Consider the following 16890-nt stretch of genomic DNA (forward strand, 5'->3'; position numbering starts at 1 on the left):
AGCTTACCGCTCGACTGTTTACGAACCGCACCGAGAGCTTCCGGACATTGCCGTACGCACGTGTTGCGGCAAAAAATGTCGTTATTTAAAAGGCGTTTAATGATCGACAACTGCAAACCCGCTTCTAATAATGGATTCGTTTGAACACATTTCAGGAGAATTTTACTTTATACAGCTATATACTTACTTGAAATTATTCGAATTCTCGTTTTACATTTGTACGCACAAGACGCGACGGAGATTCTAAACTGCCTATTCGTTTTACGACTGCGTTTATGGTAGCAGAGAAGGGAAAGAAAAATGAGAAAAAAAACAAACCGGAGAACTATTTTAGTCGTAGCTTCTCCTGGCGTACAATTTCGTGACGGAAACATCCGACGACGTTTACTTCCAAGCAGTCTCGTTAAATAAAATTAAAGTAACTATAACACGTTATGTTCAATTTACTTACGACAACGATAAAATGATTTAAAAAATAACTGATAAAACTCAATTTCTATACGATTATAACGTATTTTATAATAGTTAGAAGTAACGTATGTATCAATTTTTTAATAAAAACATATTTTTAATACGAGTTATTGGTGATCTTCAAACTCAGGGAGCTTTGAAATAAACATGACACCCATCGTCTTCAAGTCAATTCCACTTAAGCATAATGTGCTAGCTTGTTAATACAAAGGGTACATTGTTCCTCGCAGTTGAGTGTATTGAGAAGTGAATATAACCTGTATGAGTATATCTGTTCTAAGTAGTTTACGTAAGACAGTTGAGAAGCGACTCGTTCAGCATACGATATCCCTGAACAGTCTCAGTCTACCGGTGTAATGAGATCGAGGTGATTCCCTGTGAAGAGATTGAAATTCTTTAGACGAAAAATAGCACTTTAACTATAATTACAGAATACTGTAGACGCTTCAAAATTTCTCGCATTCATTCTTATGATAGATGGAAAATCCGAATCGTTGATAGTTCTTATTTTTGTCTACATTTTGGAATCGCTGCAGGTGAATTTTAGAATATAATTATCATGCCATCTAGACAAAGATTTATGAAAAAATGAGGACAAGCTTTCTTATCACGTACGTACATGATACACTTTTCAATGTATTATTATTTTTTATATTTTGTGCTCATGCTTGTATTCGAAATGGTTCATGACTGAGTTTCTGGAACAGATTCAACATTTTGATGACAGCTGCAAGTAGTCGGCAGGAGTATGTAGATAATAGAAACGTTATCTCAGAAGAAGGATACTACTTAGACGCGCTTTATGAAGCTCTACCAGCATCAGTATCAGAAACTCTCGAATGTCCATCAACAAACGTAATTAAAACCAGATATAAATGCCGGGGCGTTAATAACGACTGGACGGATTGCTCAAGAGTCCATTGCTGTCCGGAATACACATTACTGAATGGTCAATGCATACCAAAAGGTACAGATCCGTGCAGCCTCAATTTATGCGAACAACAATGCAGCGTTTTGATGCAGCGAGTGATCTGCACCTGTTGGGACGGTTACAAGTAATAACAAAACAAATCAAACACCATATAAATACATAGAAGCTTGACAAAGTAAAAATAATTGTCATCATCACTTATATTCCTTATCATTTCTTTCTGGATAGATTTAGTCCAAAACGTCAAAAACAAGGATTAAAACCAGTATGCCTGGATGTCGACGAATGTGTGGAGGGAAAAGCGGACTGTGAACAAATTTGCATCAACAATGCCGGTGGCTTTTCATGTCGTTGTAAAGAAGGATTTGTTCTCAGAGGAGATAACAGGACTTGCGAAGAAATTAAGGTGTCAAAAGGAGCTACAGTAGCAGCTGCATCGAGATGTTACGCCAACTGCGACACAGTTTTGCGGCTGCACGATAAGGCAAGAGAATAAATATGCAAATTTATATCGATAAGATCCCGGAGACCTCACATCGGTAAGAATTTACTAGCGATCTAGACTGAATATGATTTTATTCCAGGTTCGAAAGCTACAAGACAAAGTCGTCGCCCTTAGCACAGCGATAAGATTATCGAGTTATGCCTCCGGTCCTCCAGGCCCAATGGGTCCACCAGGACCTCCTGGCCCCCCTGGATCACGCGGTTTTCCAGGGATTGATGCGAACGGCCCTCACCATAACACGGACAGTTATCGGTCGTTTGAAAATTTGGGGAATGAACAGGCCTACTCAATTTTTGATTCTTTTGCACCTACCAGCAACGGCTATTGCAAATGCCAGCGCGGACCTGTAGTTAGTAGAATGAAATACTTCTAGTTTCAGTTCATTAAAGCCTGAAGATATGCTTGTCGTTAGTGGATCATGTCTACAACCCCGATGAATCTAAATTTGCATTCCTGATAGTCAAATATTAATGAAAATAGGGGCCCATCGGTGCACCAGGTAAAACCGGAGCCAAGGGTGAGTCTGGTGAGCGAGGACCAAGAGGGCCCAGAGGCTCGCCGGGAAGTTTCGATTTTTTACTGCTACTTTTGGCGGATGTCAGGCACGACATAGTGTTGCTTCAGGAGAAAGTTTTCAAGGATACGATGTGAGTGTGATAAAGAATATTACTGTGAACGTGATAATATTTATAAAAATGACAATAATTTCAGACCCAGAAGGTTTGACATGCAGGCAGCATTGCGACGGCATCGTTTGAACAAGGAAAGGTCTAGGCATAAAAAACAACGCGGAGCTGCTAGGGAAGGAACGTTGATATTGCCAAAGCAATTGACAGATGCGCCAAAAGGCGAAGTAGAAGAGTTTAGAAACAGCGAGATTGACGTAATTTCAGAATACTCATACGACGAGGAGCTGGAGAATTCTGGAGAAGATTCGTATCAATATGACGCATAATATTTACTGTATTGTACGCGCATTACATATGTTATAAGCACAACTGATTATCATTGCGCGTCGCATAATAGTTCTAATAGTTACAAGTGTGAAAAATAAAGCAGTTTGGCAGACAAATATATAATATTTTCATTCAATATAATCAATTTTTATCTATTTATAATTACCAATCACTGAGCTAATATGTACCCGTATTTCACAGATAATATTAGACAATATTAGCAGATTAGACTTGTAAGCTCTGTACGTCAGAAAAATTAATGACAGAGTTACCGATGATTGAAAATAATTACCAATCATTACCGAGATGCATCCTGCAATACCCGCATGGCAACTGACATGCCGACAGAACTGATTTTTTTTTAAATAATGGTTATTTGTAATTAATGCATTTATGGACTCACCATTATGATGAATGATGTGTGGAGACTCAATTTTCTAAGCACGAACCATATGTGGATTTTTGCATTCAAGTGTCACTTTGGCATAATTTAACACTCATCTCATCTTATAACTCACCTCGAATTCTTCAATTTGTTCAAATTACACCCTGACTACGTCATTTTCCGTGAGATCGTTTTACACAAATAACTTCACTCACGACACTTTCAATTTTTCGCGCGCACTCCAGGACATAATATTTAACCAATAGCAACAGTAACTAAATAGAAAGAGCCGTTGACATTCTAATTGACTCACTACTTAAAGTTTAAGTAGTACTTTACCGAAAAATCAACTAATCCCAAAAGCGTTATTACATACAAGCATGGACCAATATGATTATTAATGCTCTAAGATTGTAAATACTGAATTCGCGTGCCATAGATACGTAGTTCCTTTTATGCAAAAAATGCAAAAATTGAGAAATTGCACGAAAGAAAAGATATCCCGATCACAGTTTCGTATTTCTCGTGCAATATCTTTATTGTTACGTAAAATGAAAATGTATCGATGTGTTTTTGTTCAGTTTGCATGTAGAACATAGCCGTTATTCCATATTTTTCGTTCTTGATCCGTGGACTCGGATATTCAAAGATATCTAACTCCACATCGCAATCGTGTATAGCTCCTCTTAAGTCCGAGCCTCGGTTAGTGCAAGCGTTGCTTGTCATAGGCTTGTATGCACTACACATACACTTCGAAACACAATGCATGGAAACATATAGGTGTATTCATGATTATGTTCACGGTGTTACAAGTGTTACACTGCGACGCGTATGCGCTTATTGTTGACCAGCCTTTAGGACGATCGCGCACGGCGATTCGTCGCGAACCGCGTCTGGTGAACAACTGAACGCGAATCAGAATGACGCGACAGTGAGCGGCGACAGCGGATAGTCGGAATACGGCGCTGCGCATGCGTGGAATTCCAACAAAAACAGTCTGTTTTACTACATCAGTGAATCCCCGCTCTCTGCCGCTAGGGAACCTGTGTAGTCAAGTGCGGTCAGTTGTTGTGAGTAGGCTCTCAGATGGTGGAGAACAATTCGATGTACGAATTGGCGTGCTTTGCAATTTGGAATTTTTGTTCGTACGTGTCCTTAGTCGCTTCTTCCAGCCGTTTAGCGGTCGTTTCAATGACACTGAAGATCATAATATAGAAATAAAATGTTGGAAGCGGTGCCTTTGCCCAGTGAGTGGGCTGCGAACACGTATAACAATAAGCCATACTGTCTGGTAAAGCTTTCAAAATATTCCTCACGCGACATCAACGAATACATAAAAGTCGAAAATTATTTCGACAATTATCTTGTTGTAAAAATCGAACGCGTACAAAATCCGTACCAGTACGGAAAATATCTACTTTATAGACTGCAAATGAATAATCCTTCAGAGGTAAGATGCTTAAGTATCGTAATTTTCATACACGTTATGTTTACAGATTAAACGTTTTCACTCGACAAACTTTTACATCAAACATCTAATTTACACAATTAAATCACATTAGGTATATTATTCTTCTTTGTCAAATTTCTGGTTGTATATACTCTCGCTAGCATACATACAAAAGTAGTAATCCGCACACACGTCTATGTAGTGTGTACTTATTTATAAACCTTGCTAAAAACTTCTATGTGCGTAGAGCATCCGATATGTATCACATTTCTATGTATGTACATGTGACAACTCTATTCATCTAATGAAGTGTAATCTGTGATAAAGTCTGACGAAATATTCTATGTAGTACAGTTAGGTTTACGCATCTTTTTTTACCTGCGTTCAGTATTTAAAGTAATCATTTTAGCGACAGTACAAAAAACAGCATTAGAGTACATGAAAGTGCACTACTACATCCTAGTACTTAAAAATGTTTTTTTTTAACTCCACTGTACTAAAAACCTTGTACACCACATTTGCTACATAAAGTATTATGTGCATAATGAGGGCAGTCGTTTTGCTTTCGAATTTGCTATCTTCCTTTTTGGCTGGTGTATGTACTCGCCTATGGCTCATATTGCAAGTTTATGTTCGGTAAAAAAAAAAACGTACTTTGCCACCTCGGTACCAAATCCACTATTGATATATTTAATATTACTATTGACTAAGGTCTTCTATCCATACCGTTCCTTCCGTTATTTGCTCTAATCTGTCAACTTCTTTATCATTTTAGAAAATCTACTTTATGCCACTGAAGAGTCCAGAGGAGCTGGAAGTAGCACTGCGTTTCAATTGTGATTATCGGAGGCTGAATTATAGCAATGACATGTTTTTTCCTTCTGTATCCACTGCAGAATCTTTCTCTGCATCATACAACAAAATTATAGTTATGCAAGGCCTCGTGGGTTATACTAATTACGATGCAGGTCGCTACCCAAAATATGTTGTAACATATGAAAACAACTAATTCGAACAAGTATATCAAACCTCCCAATAGGTTTGTTTGGTTTTTTCTCATTTTTAAACAACTTTCTATAAAGAAGAAAACAACAAAAGAAGTAACAGTAGAGTAGAAGTAGAGAGTAGAAAAATTTTCATATCGTAAGCTATTGATTGTACTTAGTATATTCATCTAAAAAGTCAATATGTTTCTAACGAATATTATTAGAAAAATTATTAACTCTTATGCAACATGTTAAATATCTAGTTTTATAAATTTATGTTATTCTACTTTCAATGTGTAAGAATACTTATTTTTTTAAACTCATCGTATTAATTAGACAATCAAGAAGTTAATCTACAGAGAAGTTTGTAAAGATGAATAAGCTGAATGAAGTTGCCAGATTCAATCTCTTGCATTTTTCAATTCATGTTATTTGATTCGGCATTGAAGACATCAAAAATTCGTGTACTACAAGGTTTTCCTACCCTGTTAAAATTTTTATTGATTTTATTCGTCATTTTTTCAATTATATGTGACATTGCAAATTTTTATCTAAATGATACAAATTATAGAAACACAAATATTGAATAACCAGAAGTCCCTCTAAATATTATCTGTGTACTTTAAGTATGGTAGTAATGTTTGAGTTTTCATCTGAACAAATACGCAATAATTGACTACCATTATGGAATATAAACTATAATCCAGCAATGGGTTACGAATATTGTTTTTCAAACTTTTTTTGCCATGTTAAATCTTAGTTATTTTTATCAGGTTTTAATTTTATCTCAGTTTTAATGTAAACCTAGTTGGTTCTTTTTTTTGTATCCTACATTTTCATTCAGTATCTCTCGGATTTCGTTGATTTCACTCAAAGCTCTGGGAAGAATCTTGTATAATTATAAGATCACTGTTCGAGTCTCTTTTATGTTGCATGTTAGCCAAAAGCAGTATTCAGTAATACATATTTCATAAAATATCATCTTTAATTGTTTCATTTCTTCAAGCATAGCTTTTACAAGTTACATACATACAGTATACAGGCATCAATAGTGCATTTAACGATAAGAAAAATAATGATACTGAAGTATTGTTCAGAGTATAAGTCAACCCCGCATATAAGACAACCCCCAGTTCTGAGACAGTATTTCAGGATATTTTTCTTAGTTACCCACATATAAGACGGGCTGCATATACGACGAGGATGATTTTGGTGGGCGCTGTTGATGAGAAAAAGCCTCGACTTATATTCGGAACAATATGGTACATTTCTCAACCACATTATCTTTGGTTCACAAATTAATGTAAAATTTTCAAAATAGCTATCACGTAATATTTACAAACAATAATTAATCAAAGAGTTTTTGCCAAATAGTGACTGTAAAAATAATTAACGTTAGAGATATCTCTTCAGACTCAATGGTATTGGATAGGATAAAAATGCTATTTTGTACAAGTTGACGTTTGTGCGCGTAACTAACTCTTGCACGATTTTTAAATATTCTAATTACGTGATATAATTAGGAAATTTTCGTGAATAATCCTATTGTATAAAAGGTGATAAATAGACTTTCTTAAATATATAAGTTTTATATAAATCTCTGTGTTCTAAATGACAGCCAAAACATACATTACATTACACATAGTTGGACCTTTTTTTAAAAAGCGATAAAGACAAAGAAAAAAATATTTAAAAAAACGTAATTTGTCTTTCGTATTTTATGGACTTGCGTCGTTATGATTTGTTGTACATGGATATATATCGTATGTATTTGAATAAATTGATTTGATATATTATCACTTGGATTAGTTTTCTTTGATTACCCAATATTTTATTAGTACGGCCATTTTTAGACTTGTAATTAATACTTATATCAAAGGCATAATTGATTATTAAAGATTTTTAAAATCTTTCGGAGAACTACTAATTGGACGGCATCGTATTCTTCTCTTCAGTCAGGCATTTCTTGGAAGGTAGGCACATATCAGATTTGGACAATTTTAGATTACTCACGTGCTGAAAAAAGGGATTACATTGGTCAATGAGGCTTGACACATCTGTGATAAGATTTCAAAGCAAGTTGTCATCTTTTCCATACAAACCTTTTCTGGGCACGGTATTTCAGAATTGGACTTTTTCATTCCATTTTCAGTATCGAGAACCTGACTTGTCTTTGTATTTAGGCCAACAAAATTTAATAGTTCTGGTAATTTTTCAGGATATTCACTATGGCCTGCCACTATACAGCTCAAGTCTACATTTATTACTTTCTTGCAATTGATAGGAAACAATCCTGCCACCCCAGAATTCATGGATAACGTGCGATATAAAAACCGCAACAGCCAGTCACTACTACAAAATGGAAAAAAAAATCATTGAATTTTCAACGAGCACTTTGACTACATTTTTATCGGATATGAATCCATTATTCAAATATACAAATAAATTTTAACAGTACAATACCTGCAATATCCATTAACAAATCTGCCTGCTACTACTGTAGAACATTTTTCCCATTCCGTTTTATTATTTGTAACTGGTGCTCCGAGTAATATCGCATCCTGTACGATTCCTTTACCACCACCAATTTCAGCCATTTCTCTCAAACAGTAATATATGACTCGAGCCCCCAAACTGAAGCCGACTAGTGTGACTGGTCTCTTTCCATGCTGCCTAGTGAGCAGAACATAAGCTAATTGTTTACCGGCTTCTGAACTTCGCCGGCAACACACAGACCACGGATTATCTATCACAGACGCTATTGATAAAAGTGTAGCAGGCCAGGCCACAGCACTTATGAGACCTGAAAAGTGAGACGATGATCCAATTGCTGCAACCTGTACATTTCTTTTTTTTACAGTACTCACTAGAGAGAATTGTGTATTTTAAAGCTTCTTGGGTGGCCACAGAAACAGCCATGCTCAGTATGTACTCAAATGCTTGACCCATTTCAATTAAATACTTTGTTTCGTATCTAAGAGCATACTGCTCCCTAGACACAGAGAGAGATTGCCAAGGCCTGACAACATTATCGACTTTATCGTCGTTCAGCCAACCAGTAATAGCAATGACAATGTGAAGTTGTTGATCCACAGTTCCATAACCGGACAGAGTTAGGGGCTCGAATTCAAACTCCTCAATTTCCCCAACTCGTTTCTTCATTTTATATCCTGTGTGATAATCAAATCATTAAAACATTGACAACCTCTACAAACAATCATTAAAAACAGTTCAGTGTCAAACCTGTCAGTCCAGCTCCAGCCACTCCAAACAAGGAACCTATAATCGCAATACCAGCCGTACTGCCCAGTGCAGCTGCACTCGCACTTCCAAGTATTGTGCCTACTCCAACACCGATAAATGGTGCGGCTAAACCTCCGGTTAAACCTAACAATGTTCCACCTCCTATTGTGGCTAAGCCAATCGCTGCGTATCTCTTGATTCTACGTATTTTATCACGTCGTTCAGTCTCATGTTGCTCTGCCCTGTATTGAATATCATAAATAATTATGAGACCCAATTTTATATGATAAGGATTACTATCGCAGAGGCAAAAAGTGTGTAAAAGAAAACAAAAAGTACATTAAGCAATGATTCAAAATATTATGTACATACTCTGTTTGTTCGCTTTGACTCTCATTCAACAATCTGACCAGGGAATGCTCATAGAATTCAATTAATTCAAATGGGACATTTAATAGTTCGGATACTCGTCTGATAAGTACTCTTTGTCTAGAATCATATTCACCTGGATTGAAAAAGTACATCAAATGAATCCATTGATATTGTATTTTGTGAAATCATCTACTACTAACTACACACATATAAATATATATATGTATATCAGTGCTTGTAATATTTTTAAGATTATTACCTGACACAATCCCTGAAGAAAATGTAAGAATACAAAAAAGTGATATGAAATATCGGTTTTCATAAACTGGTCGCATCAGAATGGTAGAAAAAATTTTATCATATTGTAAAAATGTTAAAATTTATGATGAAAGTGAACATAATGAGTGTAAATGATACCTACAATTTTACAATATCTGTGTGAATCGGTTTTTATTTTGCCTTCTCGCAAGATATGATTGAGCAACTCTATGCATGTGAAACACAGATTCAAAATTCATCTCGTCTGTACCCAAAACCCCTGCCAATTTTTCTCCTGGTAAGAATATTGTTAGGAACTTGTGTACAATTGATTACTCTGCTGTTAATTGTTCCATTTACTAAATGTATGGATGAAAGATTTTAGTTTGTGGTATATTACTTTTCAATCTTTTATAAATGGGTAACTGAATACGTAATGGCTGATGTATGAATATCGCATTGAAAAGTAAAAATTTATTCACCATTACGCACAGCCAGTAATACCAAATCCTGTACAACTAAAATTGTTTTGCCTTTTAAATTGGGTTCTTCCATAAGCAAAGCAATATAAGGCTCTTGGGACTGCTCGCTTTTTCCCTCGCTAAGATACATCATTACAGGTTCGTTTTTTTCATTCATTTTCAAATGCTGACAGATCATTTTCATACATAAATTATTGTAGGCATGATCGCTGGGATCTGAGAACAACTCCGCCAAAGTCAGCGCACATATAGCTCCATATGCGTATAATCCAGCTTCTGATATGTCCAATTCTTTTATACCTGTAATATAAATCATTGTTAATTACATCTATGCTATTTTATAAGAAAGGATTAATTTTCATTGATCAACCAGTGTACAAGTATATATTATGAGTCGAAAAACTTACCTTTCTTTTCAGCCGACGTCTGTTGCTTCAATTTTGAATCCGGACAGCTGTCTTTAGATGACATTTTATCAACTGTGTATCAGACGTCGTGCGTTATTAAAAAATTTTATAGATATCGTTTACAAATTGTGCACACGATTCACCATCGACGCTCTTAATCAGTAGACACACAATATATCACGCTATTGACGGAAATGAAAATTCCACATTTGCCGCAATCCAGCAACAGCGTTGGGAAGTCTAACCTAACCTAGAAATACGCTCTCAGGGAAAAATAAAAATACTTGTGAAAATACTATTTGTCACATGAGCGTATATGTTTTATACAAATCACGGTACTGTATAAAATAATTGACGCCGGTATTTTCATTCGCTAATATCCGAAATCATGCAGTTTTTCCTCATTCATGTTTCAAATGTCACTTGTGACACTTGTGACACTTGTGACGTACGTGAAATTATCAGCAGAAATTCATGCGCACTTTAGTCTTGCGCCGGTTTTACGAACCTACGATCGCACAAGGGATGGTCAGATTAGGTCCTGACAGCAACAGTGAGTAAGACGCGATACTGAGGTTTGTATAAAGCCCTAAATAATGGCTGCAATTCACCGAGAGGCAATACAGAAGCAAATCCAACAGGATTGGGCAAATCGCGAATACATCGAAGTTATAACTGGAAGTATTAAAAAAATCACCGACTTCCTTAATTCATTCGGTATGAATTAACTTTTCACTTTATCCTTAGGTTATGTTCACTTCATTCCGCTGCTCAGTGTTTATTACAGTTAATAAAAACTAAACACTCGTGTGTCAATTATCCAAGCCTAGATTAAGTATTATGATTTTCAGTCACACTTCAATATCTAATTATAAACATTTTTGCTCCTTCGGAGTTGTATCTTTTTCTCACGAAGGATCAATCATTGTCCAACTCATGATAGAAATCATTTCTGAAGTTACCGAATGTAGAGAGTGAGGATATTTACAATCCGGAAGCTGCTTTATTCAACATCTTCATTGTTTACAGATATGTCATGCAGGTCACGACTGGCTGTTTTAAATGAAAAACTAACAACATTAGAACGTCGCATAGAATACCTTGAAGCATGTGTAAGTTACAATTTATAGATGCTCGCTCAAAATCAGCTCAGTGTTATAAATGCTATTGAAAATTACATTAAAATTTTACCTCAGATAAAACCATCCAGTGAAAATATCTCAGGATAAGCTTCAAGAACAGCTTAGAATGATAATTTTTTTAATGTCAGAATTGAACTATCGACTGTTTTTTCGTATGTTAATCAAATACGAATGACTCATTAGACTTGTTACGGCATTGTAAGTGTGCTGAAAATTCCAATGAGTATTCTGAATGATGTACTAAATTCGAAAATGAGTTACTACCTACACACTTTTCAGAAAATTGTCGGACTACAATCTAACAGTCGTTTTTTGCCTTTTCAGGTAACTAAAGGAGAAACCTTGACATAACATGACATATATGTATATAAACGTATAATTTAAATTAAATATCAATAATAATAATAATAATAATTTACGCATAGAAACTTTCACCTCTTTAATATGTATGTACAATAAATAATGTAAACTATTTGAACCGAATAACTGTATTTATACGTTTTTTTATATACATCCTCTCATGCGACAATAGCAAATGCATGATGACGTACAACCATATTAAGGTAACACTATTTTTGGAAAATGTGCTTGATTTTTTAATCAAGCCCCAGTCGTCCAACCTTTCTCTCCAACAGGAAACAAACTGGAGTCATGATGAGGACTTCTGTGATTTCCGTAAATTCGCTGTACGTTATTAAGATCACCCATAACGTATCCTTTAGTGAATCCATCTTTTCTAACGCAACAAAATGCCCCGGTCATTACAGCAAGGGGCCATATAAAGATAGGAGCCTTAAACATGTAACCCAAGAGACTTCCGGCTGCCATACCTTTGACATAGGATAGATGAGTTGCGTGGGATGTAAGAAAAGTGCAATTTTATAAAATTTTCTATTTCATGACGAAAGACATGTAATGCGATTTTATAATAATTGGTCAAGGAAGCTTTATAATACAGTGAGATTTTGCTTATAATAGTATTGTAAACATTTACTTTTTCTGTACAACTTTCCACATAAAGAGGTGGCGTACAAACTGTGATATTATACGTTTTCTACTTACCTCCTATCAAGCTATTGATGGGGTCATCTTTGTTTCGAAGACTTGTAGCGGCATAGGTTATCGCCGTATAAGTTGTAAACGCAGATACAATAGGTATGTTGATGTACGCAGCTCGATTAAGTCCTTCCAGGATAGTTTTCGGGTTCGAGTACATGCGTAAATCAATTGTAGTTATGAATGCTCCTATACCGAGACTCCATTTCCCCGATACCCACAATTTCTTCCAAATATCCTGACCATCCGGGGTATCATAGTACTGGTACTATATGTGAGAAATGTAAACAGGCGTGAGGTAAAGTCGTACAATTTGATACATCTGACTAACGACAGAGTTCCGACTGTAATTACATATGGTTGAATGATGGAATTGTTGTGAAATCGGTAGTAAAGAGAGTAGGTGAATAAACAGGGTGAGAAGAAATGAATGGACTTTCATTTTAAACGTGAATCATGGTAGTTAACAACAATACAACGTGCAAACTGAGGAAAGAATAACCTATAAATTAAAATTGATCGTCTTACTGCACGTTTGCCACGTCGAGCGGCGATATTGCTGAACGTAATCGGAGCATAGATATACTCCAGTATAGTCATTTCCCTAACATCTTTTGTAGGCATGATGACTGATGATTCCCGTCAGTTTCACCGTTTATAAAAAGCTGATAGGCTACCAGCTGATCGTCGGATGTGGACGAGGTTACGTAAACTGTAGAAACAAGCGTAGAATATATTCAGTAAATATGCATGACTGAAGGAATTATAGCTCAAAAGTAAGCGTGCAAATTTAATATCAGATGAATTGTTACAAGGTTTTGAACGATGAGGATCAAGTTCGCGATTGCTAGGTTAAATTCATAGGGGAAAGAAATGATATTTTCCGTCAAACTAGCCAATTCTATGCAATTAGTTTGAACCTATAACAACGATCCATTCAACCGTTTTCCACTTTATTAATATCAACAGCATAAATCACTTTCCTTAAATATATAATATATATTTAAAAAAATTACATAAATATGCGACGATCCGGGCTCAACTTTCGGAGGAGCCATGAGAAAATGGTTGCATGACGAACGAGGCTAGAAACAGCCAATCACGGTGTAAGTTTTTGGGACACGTGACCTGCGCGTGCGCCTTACGCTGATTTGAGATAAGTTTAAAATTCATTTCTATGTCAGCAAATACGTAGATTTTATATTTCATACATTTCAGCATGCATTCGAAGTATTTGATAAACTCCGTTGCGTGCAAAGAAAGCCTGTGAATTTTTCGACATTTTTGATTACCATTGAGCGAGACAAATTTGAACAATTACGATTCGATCGTGACTTTTTGAATAATGATACCGCGAAGAACGAAATCTTCTATATTTTCGGATATATGTATTCTGCCATTTCAAAATGTTTACCAAATTTTTTCAGCACACAAACATGTAACCATTTCGCAATCAGTCAGACATGGCAGATAAACAATCTTTTTCAAGTCGCAGAGTTATAAAACGTTTTCAACGATTTGACGTAATTCACTGTCGAGAAAATTATAGTAGATTTAAGTTTTAACAATTCATAACGACGAGTGAACAATCGAGAATTTAGTAATTACATCATTTATTTGATCCGAGTTGATTGGCTTTATTTACCTCAAGAGCGAATCTATCTGACACACGAGGAAATTATTATGCATCTGATGTTACATTCCCGTACTTAAAAATTAATGAGCAATCCTAGAAATATTAATTTGTAAATGAAAGTATGACTGGAGATTTCACTAACATTGATTGTTAGTACTGCAACGTAAATTTAACACCTCCCCCTCAATATTAACTGAAACATGGACAGCCCACTCAGTATCTGCCATTATCTTTATTACATTACACATTTGTGGCTGATATAGGTATTATGCAATCATGCGGAGAATATGTCAATCCTGCTCCTCGTGCATTTCAATTATTCAAGTTATAAATTGGTCTCAGCAAGAAGTTATAAATCTGATAATTTTTAGACGAGACAATTTTTCTTTTTTCTTTTTCTTTCATTATAACAAATAAATCATGGTAACATTCATTCTTCTACCTCTGTATCATCATTATATAAGTAATGAAATTTGTATTATTCAAAATATATTAAGCGAATGGAATACATATGAAAAGTAAAATAACATCAGATTGAACTTTCAATAATTTCTAACGATCTATAAACTGTCAACCAAGTAATAATTGTATCGTTATAAAAAGAATATTATAATGAAATAGAAAAAAAATTGTTTCCTAGGCTGCATTTCTGCATTTCATATTTGAGTCCACAATTTTAGTAATCGTAGATATATTTGTAGACGAAATTAGATGGCAGGAAATCCCCAACTGAAAGATGTTTCAATTGACGCTTGGGGAACATTTTTTTGTTGATACCCATATCGACGAGTGAGTTGGTTTCCAATTGAGAGAAGTGAACATATTTTCCGAAGGTGAGTTACCAGTAACCACAGATAGAATGGGCGATATTCCTTGGTTTCCCAGTTGTTTAGCCAAGGCATTAATCACTACTTTAGCGTAGCCTCTTCTTCTATAACGGTCTAGGGTCTGTACCGTCCCCAGACCATGCCAATCGGAATGCAAAGCCCACGAAACCAAAATATCACCTTCTTTTAAAAACAGTCCGACACTTTTATTTAGCGTTACCATTGGCTCGAGGAATTTGATCGAATTTTCTGGATTTTCTTTATCTCTGTGTGGCCACACAGCGTTCATCAGAGGAAGATGAGATGTATCCAGATCTGCTAAGTGACATTCCTCTGGCACCCTGTTGATTTCAAACAAAATGAAAGAATAATTGTTAAATATTATTTTCTTATAAATAGTATAGGAATAATTTATGCCCAATCCCTTGCTTTGTAGAGAAGAAAAAGAGAAGCTTGATGCGTTTGCATACTTTATTTCCACATTTGCACAATCCTCGGCAGACTTTATACGAAAACAGCCTGGTACTTCTAATTCTATTTCGATTCCTTCATTAGTACGAAGTGTAGCTAATGCAGAAAATAGAATAGGCTGGATATATTCGTGAACACCACTAAATGTAACTGCCTTGCTGTAGTTGAAACGTTTCGTCTTTACTAATGCCTCGTACAATCTTTTCCCAGAAAGCTCTTTTGTAAAGATGACCACGCTGCTCATTGCATACTGCAAAGAAATTATGACGTACATTTGATTTATAATAAAGATTGTCTTTTCAATTGTCAGAGATTTCAAATTGACTGGAATGCAAATGAAGAATTATTATTATTATCATTATTAAGTATCAGTTGTAAGCTAAAACCTGGTGAGTTTATCTCCATCCTACTGGGGCCAGGTGCTGTTGGGGGCGTATAGTTGGTTCTTAAAATTGTTGACCAAGTCCAATCTACCATCCGGTATTAGATACTTTAGAATTATAGACTAGACGATAAAATTATGATGATTGTAATCTCAAAGACAGAAAATCAAACTTACGCTTGATATTCCAACAAAAGTCGCATCTTCATTGTACTTTCCATTGGGAGAGTAGATTTCTAGCGGGAAGTCTGGATTCAGCTTCCTCCATTTTGTAGCATTTTGAATCCAATAATAGTACTGAAATTTTTTATTTATTTTTACACAAAAGATCTCTCACAAGAGCGAAATAAAAAACAATGAGGTGAAAGATCATGTAACCAGAACAGTTCTACGATTTTTGCTTTGGTTCACAAAATATTGATACATAACCAATTAGAACCATGCGTGTGAAACGAAAAATATACAAACCACTGTGGAATTAAAACTCACCATTGAATAAGTGGGCCAATTGGATTTTAAAAGACTTTGAAGTGACGGCCATTCTTCTAAGGGAACTGGTTGCAATACATCAGAACTGAGATCTACTGTTGGCGGCATGATTTGTAATAATGAACGCTCAATTGCCCCAGTTTTGTACTGCACCGTACTCCTTATTGCATCATCAAGGCCACTGTACAGCATACACTTTATTTGCTACTGACAAGATATCAAATGATGGGAACTTAAACGGGATAATTGTTGTATGGATGCTGTGTGTATGTGTGAGCGCGTATGTATGAATCGAAAAAAAAGATTTGGCGCGCTCATTATCAAGCGTGCGCGTTGATTTATAATTCGCATATTGCAATAAATATTATTACCGCGTAATTCAAATAACGAAAATGGAGAATCTATAACAAAATGCTGAATCCAAAACAAACTATAGCGAAT

General features: G+C 35.6%; 5 protein-coding genes and 1 long non-coding RNA gene across 9 annotated transcripts; 3 read left to right on the forward strand and 3 right to left on the reverse strand.

Moving 5' to 3' along the window:
* The first annotated feature begins 359 nt into the window (after positions 1–359).
* Positions 360–2979, forward strand: LOC124220355 (collagen and calcium-binding EGF domain-containing protein 1-like). Of its 2 annotated transcripts, none has more exons than XM_046629100.1 (6): positions 360–1082; positions 1179–1526; positions 1631–1886; positions 1987–2256; positions 2388–2554; positions 2619–2979. In XM_046629100.1, the coding sequence occupies exons 1-6, from the start codon at positions 1060–1062 to the stop codon at positions 2860–2862; spliced, it is 1308 nt and encodes a 435-aa protein (XP_046485056.1). In that variant the 5' UTR covers positions 360–1059; the 3' UTR covers positions 2863–2979. The 2 variants fall into 2 exon arrangements, with proteins under 2 accessions (XP_046485056.1, XP_046485057.1); XM_046629101.1 differs by having other exon boundaries at positions 360–418.
* A 1309-nt stretch (positions 2980–4288) lies between these two features.
* On the forward strand, positions 4289–7334 carry LOC124219962 (uncharacterized). The gene is made up of 2 exons (XR_006883493.2): positions 4289–4698; positions 5474–7334. It is a non-coding gene; the product is annotated as an uncharacterized lncRNA (long non-coding RNA).
* LOC124219952 (transmembrane and coiled-coil domain-containing protein 4-like) lies at positions 6005–10972 on the reverse strand. Of its 2 annotated transcripts, XM_046628219.2 has the most exons (9): positions 10447–10972; positions 10040–10339; positions 9559–9570; positions 9300–9432; positions 8928–9169; positions 8552–8854; positions 8148–8487; positions 7787–8036; positions 6005–7700 (listed from the first exon to the last, which is right to left on the reverse strand). In XM_046628219.2, the coding sequence occupies exons 1-9, from the start codon at positions 10508–10510 to the stop codon at positions 7608–7610; spliced, it is 1737 nt and encodes a 578-aa protein (XP_046484175.1). In that variant the 5' UTR covers positions 10511–10972; the 3' UTR covers positions 6005–7607. The 2 variants fall into 2 exon arrangements, with proteins under 2 accessions (XP_046484175.1, XP_046484177.1); XM_046628221.2 differs by lacking the exon at positions 9559–9570.
* Positions 10927–12074, forward strand: HSPC300 (haematopoietic stem/progenitor cell protein 300). Its single transcript, XM_046628237.2, has 3 exons — positions 10927–11163; positions 11476–11558; positions 11913–12074. Exons 1-3 carry the CDS (start codon positions 11043–11045, stop codon positions 11937–11939), a joined length of 231 nt encoding a protein of 76 aa, XP_046484193.1. The 5' UTR covers positions 10927–11042; the 3' UTR covers positions 11940–12074.
* On the reverse strand, positions 12003–13758 carry LOC124219959 (NADH dehydrogenase (ubiquinone) B14.7 subunit). 2 transcript variants are annotated; one of them, XM_046628235.2, is made up of 4 exons: positions 13661–13758; positions 13173–13356; positions 12651–12912; positions 12003–12418 (listed from the first exon to the last, which is right to left on the reverse strand). In XM_046628235.2, the coding sequence occupies exons 2-4, from the start codon at positions 13266–13268 to the stop codon at positions 12189–12191; spliced, it is 588 nt and encodes a 195-aa protein (XP_046484191.1). In that variant the 5' UTR covers positions 13269–13356; positions 13661–13758; the 3' UTR covers positions 12003–12188. The 2 variants fall into 2 exon arrangements, with proteins under 2 accessions (XP_046484191.1, XP_046484192.1); XM_046628236.2 differs by lacking the exon at positions 13661–13758 and adding an exon at positions 13457–13608.
* A 482-nt stretch (positions 13759–14240) lies between these two features.
* Positions 14241–16725, reverse strand: LOC124219958 (uncharacterized). Its single transcript, XM_046628232.2, has 4 exons — positions 16450–16725; positions 16138–16257; positions 15578–15828; positions 14241–15448 (listed from the first exon to the last, which is right to left on the reverse strand). The coding sequence occupies exons 1-4, from the start codon at positions 16639–16641 to the stop codon at positions 15022–15024; spliced, it is 990 nt and encodes a 329-aa protein (XP_046484188.1). The 5' UTR covers positions 16642–16725; the 3' UTR covers positions 14241–15021.
* Between the last annotated feature and the right edge of the window lie 165 nt (positions 16726–16890).

The sequence above is a fragment of the Neodiprion pinetum genome, chromosome 5 (assembly GCF_021155775.2).
Source record: "Neodiprion pinetum isolate iyNeoPine1 chromosome 5, iyNeoPine1.2, whole genome shotgun sequence".
Lineage (NCBI taxonomy): Eukaryota > Metazoa > Arthropoda > Insecta > Hymenoptera > Diprionidae > Neodiprion > Neodiprion pinetum.